The sequence below is a fragment of the Callithrix jacchus genome, chromosome 15 (genome assembly GCF_049354715.1).
Source record: "Callithrix jacchus isolate 240 chromosome 15, calJac240_pri, whole genome shotgun sequence".
In the NCBI taxonomy this organism is placed as follows: domain Eukaryota; kingdom Metazoa; phylum Chordata; class Mammalia; order Primates; family Cebidae; genus Callithrix; species Callithrix jacchus.
Window position 1 is genome coordinate 73,131,467 of NC_133516.1, and position 16,656 is coordinate 73,148,122.

General features: G+C 51.4%; 1 protein-coding gene across 1 annotated transcript in view; it reads right to left on the bottom strand.

Moving 5' to 3' along the window:
- Window positions 1–2,729: 2,729 nt before the first annotated feature.
- The window catches only part of EFCC1 (EF-hand and coiled-coil domain containing 1), a 42,559-nt gene continuing 28,632 nt past the window's right edge, over window positions 2,730–16,656 (bottom strand). The window contains 7 exon segments of the mRNA XM_054245998.2: window positions 2,730–3,133; window positions 3,909–3,978; window positions 5,647–5,787; window positions 8,464–8,502; window positions 8,504–8,630; window positions 9,848–10,016; window positions 12,714–12,871. Of these exon segments, the coding sequence (XP_054101973.2) occupies window positions 2,997–3,133; window positions 3,909–3,978; window positions 5,647–5,787; window positions 8,464–8,502; window positions 8,504–8,630; window positions 9,848–10,016; window positions 12,714–12,871 (841 nt within the window). The 3' untranslated portion in view covers window positions 2,730–2,996.

The following is a 16,656-nucleotide window of genomic DNA, read 5'->3' on the forward strand; positions in this document are numbered from 1 at the left end:
CATAAGAGCAAGCCTCTGTCTTAAAAAAAAAAAAGGAGGCTGATGTAAGTCTTACCTTTGTTTCTCTATAGGTAAGGTGTTATTTTTCCCTCTGGCTTCTTTCAAGGTGTGTTCTTTATCATTGATTTTCTAAAGTTGGAATGTACGATGTCTAGGTGTACTTTTTCTTTCTTTTTCTTTTTTGCGTGTAACCTCCTGGTGTTCTCTGAGCTTCCTGGGTCTGTGTCTGACATTAGTTTGGGAAATTCTAAGTCATTATTACTTTAAATGTGGTTTGTGTTCCTTTGTCTTTTTCTTCTCTTTCTGGGATTCCCATTACGTGTGCTGTATCTTTTGTAGATGTCCCACAGTTCATGAATATTCTGCTCTTTCTTCCACAGTCCTCAGTCTTCTTTCTCTTTTCAGTTTTGGAAGTTTCTAGTGACATACTCTCAAGCGTAGAGATTCCTTCCTCAGCTGTGTCCTATTTGCTAACGAGCTCATCAAAGACATTCTTCATTTCTGTTAGTGTTTTTCATCTTTGGCATTTCTTTTTGATTCTTAGAATTTCCACTTTTCTGATTACATTACCCACCTGTTCTTATAGTTGTCTACTTTTTCCACGAAAGCTCTTGCATATTAATCACAGTTGTTTTAAATTCATAGCTTGATGATTCCAACATCCCTGCCATAGCTGGGTCTGATTCTAGTGCTTGCTTTGTTTTTTCAAACTGTGCTTTCTGCCTTTTAGTCTGCCTTGTGTTTCTTGCTAAAAGGCAGGCATGCTGCACTAGGTAAAAGAAACTTTTACCTTTTACCCAGAGGTAAAGAGGACTTTAGTGATGTGGTGGTGAGGTGTGGAGGGAAGGGATGTGTTCTATAGTCCTGTGATTAGACCTCAGTCTTTTAGTGATCCTGGGCCCTGGGCTGTGAACTTCTCAGGTTTTCTTTTCCTTACATGGGACAGGATGGCTGAAGGGACCAGAGTTGGGTATTTGTCTTCCCCCAGTTTGATTAGGCGCTAATAAAACCCTAGTGGGTTAGGCCCTGGTAAAATAGTTTCTTTTGAGGGTAGGCCTTGTTTAAAAGAACAGAATGTCCTGGCATATTTAAAAATGGTTACTTTGCCCTGTTCCTGTCGGAAGCATGAGGGGGCTTTTTCTTCTGTTTTCGCCATGAGAATGTAGTAAAGTTCCTAGAGGTAAAACTCACAAAAGTGTGGGGGTCACCTTGTGATGAGGTCCCCTGTAACAAGGGCCCCCTGGAGCTTTTAACTCTCATACCTGCCCACAATGAGTTTTAACCCATGTGTAGGTTCATGTAGCCACCCCCATGATCAGGAGCCCACCCGGGTCCTGCAGGCAGTACAGAGCCTGAGGTACAGGGCTGGTGGGCTCTGGAGATGCAAGGAGCAAGATGGGCACATCTCTGCCTGCTCAGACCACCTCCCCAGGGCCCAGCCCTGCACATGGCCCTGAGGGTCCTGGGGCCCATCCCATCTGGCTGGACCAGGGGAAGGGTGGCCCTTCCATGGTAGCCACTGGCCCTGCTCTCTTTTATTCCATTTCCGGAGGAACCATCTGAAAGTTGGTAGGCGGTTTCCCCGCTTAGGCATTTGTGGTGGCAACCTGAGAGAAGGCCAAGGTGAAACCCATCGTCTTTGCGGCCCTCCCTCCACCTCCTCCTCTGCCCCACCCCTCCCCACAAAGGTTCAGAGCAGACTGAACTCCCCTGACTCCTGCAGTTTCCCTGGGCATCCCGAGGCTTGGAGAGACCTCTGCTGGTTAGGCTCTTACAGCGCTTTATTTTACCTCCATTTAGCACTGGTTTCACCCCCATGGCACTGTTTGGCAATGGATCTTTCTCTCATGACATTTTAAGCTAGGTGAGACGGGGCATCTTGGCCTACTCCTTCCTGCAACCCCCTGACACAGCTCAGGAGGAAGGGCTCGCAGTTCAGGAGTTAGTGCGTGTGCAGGAGCAGGGGCTCCAAGCACTGCATTCCTGGGGCTCCCGCTGGTTCCACACCTTTGTTCTTGCCGTTATCTCAGATTGTATGCCTTTCCCTCCTCTCTGCCTATCTAAATCCTACCTCTCTTCTATTTTATTATTATTATTATTATTATTATTATTATTATTATTTTTTTTTTTTTTTGAGATGGAGTCTCACTCTGTTGCCCAGGCTGGAGTGCAGTGGCTCAATCTCAGTTCACTGCAACCTCTGTCACCCTGGTTCAAGCGATTCTCCTGCCTCAGCCTCCTGAGTAGCTGGGATTACAGGCTCCTGCCACTGTGCCTGGCTAATTTTTGTGTTTTTAGTAGATATGGGGTTTCTCCATCGTGGCCAGGCTTGTCTTGAACTCTTGACCTTGTGATCCACCCCCCTCAGCCTCCCAAAGTACTGGAATTACAGGCGTGAGCCATTGTGCCCAGCCTCTACCTCACTTCTAGAGCTGGTTCAAGGCCAGCTTCTACCAGGGAGCCTACGGTGATCATTCCTTCCTTGGAATTCCCTCAGACTTTCCTAGTAATCAACACTTTCCTGGGGTGTGGCGTGCTTGCCTATGGACTAGGTATCCCAAAGGTTGGGCCCAGTCTCACTTGCAGCAGGCATTGGTTGGAGGAAAGAGACAGTGCTGGGAGGTGAGGAAATCCTGAAACCCTGGGGAAGAGATTCGGGTCAAACTTTGTCAGAAAGTGGGCACTTCTGCTCTGAGGGTAGGAGAGAGACAGCATCAGGTGCAGGCTGATCCAGCAACTGCAGGGCTTTAATGTAGACTCTGAAGGCAGTAATGCAGGGCTTCGAGGGAATACGGAGGAGCCCAAGGAAGGGGTGGCTGCCAGGCACTGCGGTGGGAGGCCCTGGGCTTGGGTTCAACCTTGGAAGGAGCCAGCAGAGACCCAAGTTCTGATGATCTGACAGTGGTCAGACTGGCTGTCAGTGGTTGGGCTGATCACGGAGGCTGGTCCAGTGGCAGTCAGGCTGAGCAGGGTGCCCACAGGATGGTCCAGTAACCTCAGCAGGAGACAAGGAGGGGGTTGGTGAGTGCAGCTGCTGAAGAGGCTGGTGCTGAGGGCTGTCTCCGCAACAGCTCACAGGCAGCTAAGGCTTGGTGCAGGGCATCCAGGACGGCCGCGGGGCGGGGCCTCCCCTCTGGATGGAAACAGCAGATAGGGAGGGCAGAATCAGTCTGCAAACCTTCACTCACAGAGCCACTGACTCTCCTCCTTGAAACCCAGCCACTCTTGCCCCCTGTGCCCCTCCCCAGCCCTGCCCAGCTTCCTCGATCTGTGGACCACCTCCCCTTGAGGACCCTGGAGAAGGGGCTTGGGGCACACAATTTCTGATCTCCTCAATGGCACAGACTGCTCAGGACAGTGGGCATACCTGAGCTCTGCCCAGTGGTGCCTGGGGAGGTCAGCGAGCAAAGGGCTCTTGGTTGCCCTGTCAACCTGTGAATCCCTGTGAGGCAGGAGCTTGGCCTGACTGCACTAGGCATAAGCTGGCACTCCTGCAGTTCTGCTCCCCAAACTTTGTCTAAACACCGGGCTGTGTTACTGAGTGCTTAGGGGAGATGCCCCAGCCTCGGGCACTGCTAGTACTTGACCCCTGTGCCTCCTCTCTTCCTCCGTGGCAAGAGGATAACAACTTCTTCCTTCTAGGGCCATTGTAAGGATTCAGAGGTTGAAAAACCGTTGGGGCGTCTCCACTGCATGTGGCTGAAGTGCTGTCAGTGGGCGTACACCTATCCCTCACTGGACTTCTGTCTGGCACTTCTTCCTGGAGCTTCTGCGCCTCTGCTCTTGGTAAAAGCCCCTTCCACTTTCTAAAGCACGCAGGGCGGGAATAACAAGATTGTTTAGCAGACAAAGCTCAGGACACCCTCCAGCCACTGCTTGGGCTCTGAGAGACTGAGGTGCTCTCCTACCGTGCGTGGGGTCCCTGAAAGCGTCCAGTGTGCCCAGCAAAATCTTCCCCAGGGCTCTTTTCGATATGTTCTTAAAAAGAAATGGAGACAAGTCTGGATCAGACTGTGGTGGATGTGTCCCTTTTCAGTCGATGGGACCTGGTGGCCCTTAGGGACTTCTGGGCAGCTCCCTGGGGATGGATAAAGTCCCTCCCCAACCCTCATCCCTTCTTGGCCCCCTACCCCTAGGCTGGCCCACTCTTGGAGGGTGAGTGGGGCAGTGGGCAGGATCACGTACGTAAAGATTACCATCTGTGCCCAGGTAGGCACTGGGAAATAACCCTGGCTAAGAGCATTTGTATGCATTTGCTCATTTTGACTTTATTTTATTATGTTCATTTTAACCAGCAGAGAAAAGCAATGCTGGGAAAGAATCCAAAATTTACCAAAGCCATTCATCTGGGAGGTGGAAGGAACACATCATCTACCCTGAGGATACATGGTCCATGGCCTCTGCTGGGTACCACTCCCCTTCCCTGCCTGGGCTAGCATTGGTCTCTCAGGGCCCATCCCCAGGTCTCTTCTTGTCCAGGATATTTGACACTGGGCTGGACCTTGGCAGCCCTGGGTCCCGGGCAGCCCAATGTACAGGGAAGAGCTCATTTCGGAGCCCCACAGGAAAACCTGGGTCTTCCTCTTTCTAATCCTTATAGCCTTTCTTCTTCCTTCTGCTGCAGTGGCTGGAACCTCTGCTTCACATGAAAAAAGTGATGAGTCTGATTTTAATTTTAATTTAATTTCATTCTTTTTTTGAGGTAAGGTCTTACTCTGTCAGCTAGGCTGGAGTGCAGCAGCACAGTCTCAGCTTACTGCGACTTTGCCTCCTGGACTTCAGTGATCCTCCCACCTCAGCCTCCTGAGTAGCTGGAACCACAGGCATGTTCCACAGTGCCCAGCTAATTTTTGTATTTTTTTTTTTTGGTAGGGATGGGGTTTCACCATATTGGCCAGGTTAGTCTTGAACTCCTGAGCTCAAGCAATCCACCCACCTTGGCCTCCCAAAGTGCTGGGATTACAGGCATGCGCCACCACGCCTAGCCACATCTGATTTTAGGGGGATTCCTCTGAACACATCACCAGTCAGTGTGAGATCTGCATGAAGTATTTTGTTGAGAGGCCTTATCTGGTGAAGGAAGATCCCTACTATTCTTAATTTGCTGAGGGATTTTATAATCAAAGGAGATTGAATTGTATTGACTTCCTTTTCTGCATCAATTGAGATGATCATCTGGTCTTTCTCCTTTAATCTGCAATGTGGTGTATTTTGGCAGCGGATTTTTGATATGGAATCATCCTCGAATTTCTGGGATAAGTCCAACTTGGTCTTGTTGCATTTATTTAAACATTGCCAGATTTGGTTTGCTAGTATTGTATTTAATAATTTTGCATCCATATTTAAATGTCATGTTAGTTTATAATTTTCCTTTCTTGTCTTTCTTCTATTTATCCTCCTCTCGTTTTGAGAACAAAACCAGAAAAGGACACATACAAGAGTTTTATTAGCTTCATAAAATGACCTGGGGAGCTCCCCTTACCCTATTTTTGGTTGGTTTCTCTGAGCCTCCATTTCTGCATCTGTAAAATGGGATAACAGCTGCCTACTGTAAGGAGAGCCTAGAGCCTGGTGCCTGACACAGTGGGGGCTCCTTCCCAAGAGCTCCTTTCCCTTCCCTGAGTGTGCCAGCTCCCGTGAGCCTACCAGGTCCCGGAGCCTCTGCAGGAGCTGCAGCACATCCACCAGCTTCTCCTCCAGCAGGGACAGCCGCACCCTCTCGGTTTCCACCATCTGCAGCTCCAGCCTCAGGTGCTCATTCTCTTCCACCTTCTGCTGCAGCTCTGCCTGGGGAGAGAGAGGGGCTCAGTGCTTGCCTTGCTGGTCTCCCCTAGCCTTCCACGTGGCTGGATCAACTACTCTATCTCCCAGAAGCTAGTCTGAGGCCCAGAGAAGCTGAGTATGTGGCCTAAAGCCACACAGCGTGTTAGACTGATATGAGTTGTGTATTTTGTTTTCTAGTCTAAGAACTCCATTCTCCCTTCTCTTCTCTGTTTTTGTTTCTTTTTAATACATTAATTTTGGTGGCAAGCAGCAGAAACCAATCTGGCTAGTTTACACAGGGAGGAAGTTTATGGTAGGCTAGTGGGCAGATCCTAGAATGGACTGGCAGCTGGAGAACCTCAGGAATGGGAGAGGGTTGAGAGTGTCCCAAGCCTCTTGTCCAAGAGTCACAGCTGAGAAAGACCCTCTCCAGCCATCCCCAACCCCTGGCACAGAGAGCCCCAGGAGATGGGCCTGGTTGGCCCAGCTGGAGTCATGGACCCACTCTTGGCCAGGGGGGTCACCAAAAACATCAGTCTCACCAGGTGACACTAGGATGCCAGGCAGTCACAAAGTGCTGTGTGGCCACCTGCCTTTTAAAGCAGGCATGCCAGGCACAAGGCAGTCCCTTCCCCTGGCACCAATGGAGGGAAAGAGAAGCAGTGGAAACTGGTTTCCCAGGGTGCTTAGGGTCCACTCTGGACTTGGGCAGGAGGAGGGAAGGCCCAGTGCCTCCATACTCCAGGGATGGGACTGGAAGGTCAGCTAATTCAGGGATCCTCCAAGCCCCCCATTTCCTTGAAATGTTCTTAGAAAAGGGGTGGTGGCTATGCCCTTCAGAGCTTTGTGACTGCCAGTTTATTTCCTGATGGCCCACAGCACTGCACCCTCCCCCGCCACGACTTTCCTGAGAGGTGCCTGGGCATGCAAGATTAAGGCCTCCAGGAAACCAGAGCAGTGGTGGAGAAAATGTAGGGACAACTTTCAACCTAGGAGACCTGCACAACACAGAAGAGTGCTAGAAACAGGGATAGCCGCGGCGCATATTCGCTGAGCACTCACCACAAGTGTTCACCTGTTTGATACATGTAGAATAATACCATTATTATGCCCATTTCACAGATGAGGAAACTGAGGCACAGAAAAGTTGAGTAACTTTTCCAAGGTCACACAGGCAGTGGAGTCAGGATTTGAATCCCAGAAGTCTGGCTCCAGCACATAACTGTCATGCCATGCTGCTTGGCATTAATTAGCAGCCTTCTCTGGGGAGTGAGGGGTGCCCCTACCCCAGTGCAGGGGTTCCAGAAGCTGAAGATGGTGCAGACTTGATCTCACTGGAAGGTTTAGCTGCAGCCGCACTGGCTTGCCGTGTAATGACATTCAACTTTGTTTCCTTTTGCGCTTTTCAGTAGAATGTGTGCATGGTCCTGGTGTTTGTCCACTTGTCCAATCTACTGCAGGGCTCCAGGGCCTGCTGCTTTCTGTCTGGGTATCTGATTTCCCACACTAAGAGGCTGGAGCCCAAACAGGCTCCTCTGCTCCCTCCTGCCCGCTGTGACAATCCCTGGCCTCAGGGCGCAGCGGTGTGGCTGCCTTTGTTCAAGGGGGGCACACTAGCATGGATGCGGCATGGGCGCCCAGCCCAGCCCACCTGACCTCTCTCAAACCGTTTCCTATGTCATTGGGTCCTTTGAGCGTGAAATAAGACAAAGCACGTCAGCACTGAGTATGTGGTTCATGGGTTGTACGAGTCAGCTGGTATCATTTTTAAAAAGTTATTTAAGGAACTAGGACTTCATCAGGCCATACATATGTGGCCTGTCTGTAAAAAGCAGTATAGACTTAGAATTTCAGATGTATAAATTCAAAACTATTTTATGTCAAAATCAGTTTGTAAAAGTACAGTGGGCTCGGGCTTAGTGCGATGACAACTTTCAACAGCATTGCACACTTGGCTACTGTGGAATAGAGAAGTTCCTACAGGGTAGAGAGAATGAGCAATGCGAAGTGGTCTTATTGAAATGGATACAGTTGGATGCCCAGTCTCCCTCCCCGTCTTCTTGCTACCACAATCCCTTTTCTTTGGGAAACTGCCCCTCCTCCACTTCATCTGACTTTGGTGGCAATGCCAATCACTGAACCCGCCCCACCACCACAGGGATTGGCCCAGGGATGGGCACATGACTGCGGTGGCCAATCAGAATTCCTCACTGAGATTTCCTGTATTAGGAGTAAGACTCATTTTCCCATGAGGGCTTCCCATGTGGGCTGATGGAAGTCTAGGGCTGCTAATGGTCTTGCCTTCCCTTCCCCCATCATATGGAGTAAGCCCTTTTGAAGTAGGGGAAAGTGAGGCCACCTCCTCCAGAAAAACACAGCAGACAGATGGAGACAATTTGGTCTGAGTCCCTGGACTCAGCTGTGCCTGAAGCCCATACCATCTTGTTCTCAGCTCCATATTCCACTAAAAATTACTGTTTTACAATCTAGCTAATTTGAGGTGGGATCCTTTAATTTGCAACCAAAAGATTTCTTATTAAATTTAAATTGGAGGAACCTGATTTAAATTTAAACCTCCCTCTGGGCCTTGGTTTACTCATCTGGAAATGGGACACAAGACTTGGCTGTGATCCCTCAGACCCTTCCAGCTGTGAGATCCTCCAGAATTGCTCCAGTCCTTGATCCCTGGGCTCTGCTGACCTCCTCCCCAGAGGTCCCCAGGGTCCTCCCACCACAGCCCTTGAGTCCCCAGCTGCTCCACCAGCATGGCAACGCAGGCCTCCAGCTCCCCCAGGGTTCGGGTGTGGTCGGGGCCACCAAAGTGGCCAAAGTAAGTCATGAGCTTCTCCGCCGTCTGGTCATCACACCTGCAGCAAAGGAGAGGGCCTACATTGCAGGGAGCTGCTTCCAGAGCCCGCTCTGTCCAGCCTCAGAGAGGGGGTGGTGTTGTGGAGTCAGCCTCTGAAAGCAAAGCCAGGCCACAGCACCCATTTGCTCAGCACCTCCCGCGGCCCCCATCTCACTCTGGGGAAAAGCCAAAGGCTTCACCTGATCTGCCCCATGAGCTCTCTGATCTTCCCTCCCATCCACCTTGACTCACGCTGCTCCAGCCCCAGTGGCCTCCTGGCGGTCCCTCCGATATGCTCAGGGCCTCTGCACTTGCTCTTCCCTCTTCCTGGTGTGCTCTTCCCCCAGCGTCTGCATTGCTTATTCCCTCATGTCCTTCAGGGCTCTGCTCAGAGAGGCCTTCCCTGAATCTCCCTGCCCCACCTCTGTCCCTGCCCCTGTGACCTCTCTTCCTCATGCCTGTCACACTTGCTAGAGGATCCGGGAGAGGAGGCCACTGACTGGTTTACTGCGATTTTCCCTGTGCCTCAGATTTTGCCTGGCATGCAGTGGGTGCTTCGTAAGTGCTTGTTGTTGACATGAACTGGTGGTAACAACAACCCCAGAAAATCAACATTTTACCATCCAATAATAACTGTTGCCCTACGGGTGTTCCACCTACTGTGCGCCAGACACCTGTTAGGCATTCTGTCTCTTTGACCTCAGATCCTCATAGAGCCTCGGCCACACAAGTGTCACCATCTTATCTTAGAGATGAGAAGACAGGCTCAGAGAAGCCAGGCAACTTGTTTGAGGCGTCCCAGGTGTCCTGAGCCTGTCCTCGGTCTCCGCCAGGGTGGAAGTGAGGATGAAACAGGGAATGGATAAGCCAGCACCTGTCCGGGACCAGACTGGAGAGCAGTGAAAACGGTGTGTGGCCAGGGGTGATGGGTTGGGGAAGGGTCTGAGAGGGACACTGGTGTCTGGGAGCACCACGAGAGGTCCAGTGCAGATGCTGGTGAGAAGGCACGAATGGGAATTCAAGTCAGCCATGAGCTGCACCCTGGAAGCTCATCCCACTTCATCCTCTACATGCTGGCAGGCCTTCCCACCTCCCCCTAAGGGCCAAGGGGACAGAGCCACAGAGGGCCTGGGAGGTGGCTGAGCCAGGCCAACCAGCCTCCCGGGTGCTCTGGGCTTCCCTGGACACCTTTAGAACCTGAGGCCCACAGTGGCTAATCCTGAAGGGGCCACACACCTGCCTCCGCAGCCGGAGAGCCGGGCCAGCAGAGACTTGACCTCGGCTGCTGGTGTCCTCTGCTCCTCCTGCCACTTCTTCTTCTCCTCCTCCTCCTCATCCTCCTCCTCCTCCTCCTTGTCAGAGGCGGCCTGGCCCTCCACGGAACGGAACAGCTGCTCATCCGCTGCTGGGGAAGCACAAGATGTGGGGACGAAGGCCAGAGGGCGGGGAACCAGGCATCCCTCCCCAGGGGCATGTGTGCAGCGCAGCCAGAGAGGAGGGCTCTGGGGCCATGTCCCCCTCCTTCAGATAGCCACCCCCCACATCCAAGGCTCCGATGCAGTGAGGCCACCAAGGCTGGTTCTGTCTCACTGTAATGTGATCAGCCCAGGAGTGAAGCTGGCCAGTTAGAGCTCTTTCCTGGAACTTTACACAGGGACACTGGGAGGGATGCCTTCTTTTTCTTTCTTCTTCTTCTTTTTTTTTTTTTTTTTTTAACAGAGACAGGGTCTCTGTCACCCAGGCTGGAGTACAATGGTGTGATGATAGTTCACTGCAGCCTCAAACTCTGGGGCTCAAGTGATCTTCCTGTCTCAGCCTCCCAAAGTGTTGGGATTATAGGCATGAGCACTATGCCTGCTTCTTCCCTGGTTTCTTTTTTTTTTTTTTTGAGACGGAGTCTCACACTGTCACAAGGGCTGGAGTGCAATGGCGAGATCTCAGCTGGTGTGATCTTGGCTCACTGCAACCTTCGCCTCCCGGGTTCAAGTGATTCTCCTGCCTTAGCCTCCTGAGTAGCTGAGACTACAGGCACGTGCCACCACACCCAGCTAATTTTTGTATCTTTAGTAGAGACAGGGTTTTACCATGTTGGCTAGGATGCTGTTGATCTCTTGACCTCGTGATCCACCCGCCTCGGCCTCCCAAAGTGCTAGGATTACAGGCGTGAGCCACTGCGCCCAGCCCTTCTTCCCTGTTTTCTAAGATGACACAAGCCAGGCCCTGTCTGTGGTCTCAGAGGTGTTATTTCCATTTTAGGCCGTGGCAACCTCCAGTTAGGAAAGGCCAAGCTAGTCTCGTAGGAGCTGGGGTGGGCTTCTCACAGTATGGGCACCAGGATGGACAGATTTTCAGTGCTCAGGGAACTGCAGATGTCTAGCATTTGGGGTAATGTGGAGGAAGGGGGTGTGACGCATGTGACTGTCTATGGTTCCCCAATGTTGCTGGGCCTTGGTGGTGGACTCCTGCCTGCCTCAGCATCAGGAAGCCCGCAGGTGGCGGGTGGGGGGGGTCCGTGTGGCCCCCTGGTGTTCTGCTGTCCAACCTCAGTCCCCATCCCCATCCCCAAGGGAGTCCCGCTCCCTCCTTTTCTGGTCCACCAAACTCCAAGGGCACTTGAGGCGGGCCCAGCCAGGCTGAGTGCAGCCGCCTCTGTGACCAGTTCAGGAAGGGCAAGGGACCCAGTGGGAGCCACTGGAGTCAGCCCAAGACTTGGACTCAAAACTTGCAGGGAAGAGAAATGCTTTCCATGCCTCTGGCCTGGGAGTTGGGAGGACGGGCCTGAGCCTCTGGTGGCCATCTTGCTGCTGTGAGGGGAGTGCCCGCTATGAAATGAAGCACTGTAGAGCAATGCAGGGCCAGGCGTCCAGATGGTGGTGCTGCTGACATTTCAGCTGTGCCTGAAGCCTGTGTGGACCTTTAAGTTACGTGAACCAACACAGTCTCTTTTAACTTAAGCTGGTTTGGACTGAATGATCTGACATTCGAAGACAAACAATGTCGCAACTGATAGAGCTGTCAAAGACAAAACCAGGCTTATGATCCCCTCACACCCCCGCTGCCCCAGAGAATCACATGCAGAGATCGGGGCTGGGCCTGGCCATCCGTGTTTTTCTTTCTTTTTTTTTTTTTGAGACGGAGTTTCACTTTTGTCACCCAGGCTGGAGTGCAGTGGCGCAATCTCGGTTTACTGTAGCCTCGACCTCCCAGGTTCAAGTGATACTCCTGCCTCAGCCTCCCCAAGTAGCTGGAACTACAGGCACATGCCACCACTCTGGGCTAATTTGTTTGTTTTTTTGGTAGAGACCAGCTTTTGCCATGTTGCCAGGCTGGTCTTGAACTCCTGAGCTCAAGCGATCTGCCAGCCTCAGCCTCCCAAAGTTCTGAGATCACAGGTGTGAGCTACCATGTCCAACCTGCATCTGTGCTTTTAAAGGTGACCCTGGCACCTGGCAGGTTTGGGAACGTCTGTCTGCCTCAGGGTATCCTGACCTTGGACACCAGACATTCAGGCTGGCTTTTTCCCATTGGGTATGCTCAAGGTTCTTCTGTTCTAACTTAGTAAAAAGTGTCCTAGACCAAAAAACCAGAGTCGAGGTGACTGTTTCATGACTTCGATTGTGTGATTGTGTTTCCATTATTGACAATTTGTTTTGTGTTTTTTGTTCTGGGAATTCCTGATGCTGGGTTCCTGTGGACCGGGGGTGGTGGTGGTGTCTTTGTTGTCACAGTCATTAACACTGTCCTGGTGTCTGAGGCAGGGGCAGATGAGGCGCTCTGAGAGTGTGTGTAGGTGGTGGAGGCCCCTGAACCTGCCCACAGCTGAGCCAGGTGAGCACCAGGTGTTGTCTTGGCTTTTCTAACTCCCCAGGGACCATTCCCCTCCTTCCCTCCTGATGGCTCTACACCCCCCAGATTCTCCAGGCCCAAGTTCTTAGGATGGCAGGGCTGGGGAAAAGGGCCCCAGCCCAGCCTGAGTAGCTGGCAGGAGTTGGCTCTTTGGAGGTTGGTGGTAGCAGGGATGCAGACAGGCCCCTGAGAGCAGAGCTGGGCACAGTGGAGGGACCATGAGCCTGGCAGGAAGACTGGACACACAGGGACAAACCTTCATCCAGGGCTCTGCTCCCGGAGCTGCTGTCTGACTGCCAGGCTCCCTCTGGAGTGGGGTCTGTGTCTCTGGTCCCAGCATCCTCAGGTTCATTACTCTTGTCTCCTGGCTCTGGGCTGGCTCGCTGGAGGGATGGGAGCTGGGAGTCCTCTGACCTGCAGAGATACAGGTGTGAAGGAGGAGAGTACGGGACCCTTCCACTCCCTACTCTACATGGGCAAGCCATCTATGAACAGCCATTATCACCCTGGCAGAGTCAGCTTCTCACAGTCCAGGAGGAAGTGCTGGATATTCAGATTCCCAGCATCCCTTGCAGCTAGAGCACAGGCATGGAACACAGTTTTAGCCAATGAGACTCAAGGCAAAAGCTTCTGGAACAGATTTTCATCCTTATTTTAAAAAAAAAAAAAAAAGCTCTAGGAAAGGAAATGCCCAATGCCCCTTCCTTCCTGCCTTTAGACATTGTCATGTGAGAATGTGATGTTTGGAGCTGCAGCAGCCATTTTGTGACAAGAAGAAAATGTCCAAAAGAATTACTGAGTAGTTGAACAAAAGCCTTAACATCTTTTGGCTGCTGAGTCCACCAGTCCTAGGGCCACCCACCTCTGGACTACTTCTTATAGGGGATTTTTTAAAAAAGTTTTGCTACTTTTTTTTTTTTTTTTTTAAAGAGACAGGGTCTATCACCCAGGCTGGAGTGCTACGGTGTGATCTTGGCTCACTGCAGCCTAGACCTCCTGGGCTCAAGCGATCCTTCTATCTCAGCTGCACAATTAGCTGGGACTACAGGTTTGTACCATCACACCCAGCTTATTTTTGTATTTTCTTGTGAAGACAAGGTTTCACCATATTGATTACACTGGTCTTGAACTCCTGAGCTCAAACAATTTGCTTGCCTTGGCCTCCCAAAGTGTTGGGATTACAGGCATGAGCCACTGTACCTTTTTTTTAGAAAAAGAGACAGAATCCTCTAATCCTAGCACTTTGGGAAGCTGAGGCGGGTGAATCACCTGAGGTCAGGAGTTCAAGACCAGTCTGGCCAACATGGTGAAACCTTGTCTTCACAAAAAAATACAAAAATAAGCTGGGTGTGATGGTACAAAAATAGACCATCGAAAAATATAAAAAATAGTTGGGTGTGGTGGCGCACGCCTATAATCCCAGCTACTTGGGAGGCTGAGGCAGGAGAATTGCCTAAACCTGGGAGGCGGAGGTTGCAGTGAGCCCAGATCACGCCACCACTGCCCTCCAGCCTCCTGATAGAGCAATACTCAGTCTCAAAATAAAAAAAAAAAAAGAAGAAAAGCCAAAAAAGACCTGAAATATTTTTGCAGAAAGGACCCTCCTTGTGATAAAGCTGCAAAAAAAAAAAAAAAAACCCTCCAAAAACAAAATAACAAAAACCACAAAGGAAAAGGTGCACCATTGTGTTCTCACAGAGTTTTGTTGGAAAATTTTCTCTAAAAGGAATAATCAGTCCTAAATCATTCTATGTTTGGTCTAAGAATGAGAGCACTGTACTCTAGTCATGGAGATTATGTTTTTTAAGAATGAAATGGCTAGGCCGAGCGTGGTGGTTCACACCTGTAATCTCAGCACCTTGGGAGGCCAGGGTGGGTGGATCACTTGAGATCAGGAGTTTGAGACCAGCCTGGCCAAAATGGTGAAACTCTGTCTTTACTAAAAATACAAAAATTAGCCAGACCTGGTGGTGCACACCTGTAATCCCAGGTACTCAGGAGGCTGTGATGAGAGAATCCCTTGAACCCAACCCAGGAGGTGGGGGTTGCTGTGATCGAGATCACACCACTGCACTGCAGTCAGGATGACAGGGTGATACTATTTTTTTAAATAGTATGATGACTCATTTTCATACATTTTAGCTTTATTTTTCAATCTCCAGAGTCCCCATTTTATTTTTGTTATTTATTATTTATTTATTGAGACCCTGAGTCTTGATCTGTCACCTAGGCTGGAGTGCAGTGGCACAATCTTGGCTCACTGCAACCTCCACCTCCTAGGTTCAAGCGATTATCATGCCTCAGCCTCCCAAGCAGCTGGGACTACAGGCGCCCCCCACCACGTCCGGCTAATTTTTGTATTTTTAGTAGAGACGGGGTTTTGCCATGTTGGCCAGGTTGGTCTCGAATTCTTGACCTCAGGTGATTTGCCCGCCTCAGCCCCGCAAAGTGCTGGGATTACCGGCGTGGGCCACCGTGCCCGGCCTAAACATCCCCATTTTATACTCTATGAGTGGACTTCCAGGACCAAAAATTACTGAAGCACAAAGACCCCTGTCCCCCTGCTAGGGAGCTGCTCTTCGGAGCCACTGCCCCTTGCTGGGCCTCACACTGCACAGGTGGAAGCCCCGCAGCATCCAGGAGGGGCAGGCAGGGAGCTCCCCGCTGCTGATCCGCGTGACTGCTGCAAGGCCCCGCGGAGAGCCTGAGCAGGTGAAGGGCGCGGGCCCCGGGCGGGGTCTCCGTCGGGTGGACGGACACCTGGAGAGCCGGCGAGCTCAAGAGGTGAGCCAACCTGCAGCGCATGCAGCCCCCAATGGGGCACGGCCGCCGGGGCAGCCCTGCAGCGCCTCCAGGGGGCAGCTCCCCGCGGGGCCTCCCCTTGCTCATCAGCATAACCACCCCCCCGACCCCAGCCACCATGATTGGCCCAGGGCTGCATGGGTAGCTAATGAAACACAAGGAGCGTCTGCAGGCGTTTCTGGACAGCAGCGGTGTCCTCTCTTGCAGACCCCCTTCTCTGACCGTTTCGGGGTGCGGGCTTTGAGGACAGACGAGGCGGGAAGTCGTGACTCTGAGGGGACTGCCCGGAGATGCTGGGGGCTGCAGATAGAGTCCAAAGATGATGGCAGAAGAATCAGGGCCCTTATTAACAACAGTTGAGTTGCTGGGTCAGGCTTTGCCTAAAGCCAGGGCTAACCCTGAAATTTCGTGTATTTTGAGCCCATGACTCTGATTCATAAAATCCTGCATTCAAGGTCCCCCAGTGCAAGCTGAGAATGGGCATGTTACTTAGCAGCAACCAACGGGACAATCCCCAGGGTGGGGATTCTTGCTTCAGTGTGAGACCGTGTGACTAGACATTAGGTTATATTAGTTGAGATCTCACTGGGGAGGTGCCAGTACCTCCCTACTCCACAGGCTCCAGACTACAGCTTGGAGAAGAAAAGACAAGGAATAAGGTCACTGTCTCTAAGACTCAAGGGTAGAGGTGAGTAGCTGGTTATATGGCCTCAGAGGAAGTGTTTAACTGGGGTGAGACAACAAAGATGGGAGTTGGAGAGTCAAAGGGAGGCGCTTTTAGCTCACTGGAAGGAAGAACTTTCTTGCACTGATGAAGAATGATGATGTGCTGTGGAAGGCAGTGAGCTTCTTGGAAGAGGAGGTATGTCAGAAGTGCTGGAATTGTGAATACAGTTGGAGGTTGAATTGGACATTAATATCGAAATCTTCCCACTATGAGATGCTGCCGCTGCTTCTCTTCTGTAAATCATTTAAGGGTTTCAATAAGTAAAATGAGATGGAGAGACAGCTCTTACCAGGGGGCATGTGCAAACGTTTCCTGCACAGGCTGCCCGGGAAGACTGGACCCCCAAACTCCACCCGTAGCACTCATGTGTGTCTTAGAAAGCCTGCTCCAGGCACAGCTTCCTGCATGGACAGCAACGACAAAACCAACTAAACCCTTCAGTGTTCTGAAAGCCGTTCTCAGTACTTCAAACGTTTTCCTCTCGAAAACCCTATGACTTAGGTGAATTCATTATCTCCATTTACAGAGGAGGAAACCCAAGCACCAAGAGCCAGAGGAAGCTGCTAAAGCCCCATCGCGGGAGAGCTGGGGTCTGCCCTCAGGATCTGCACTGAGGCCAGCAGCTCCAGGCCCACACACTAGGCACAAGAGAAGCTTGGAAGGCAGGCTC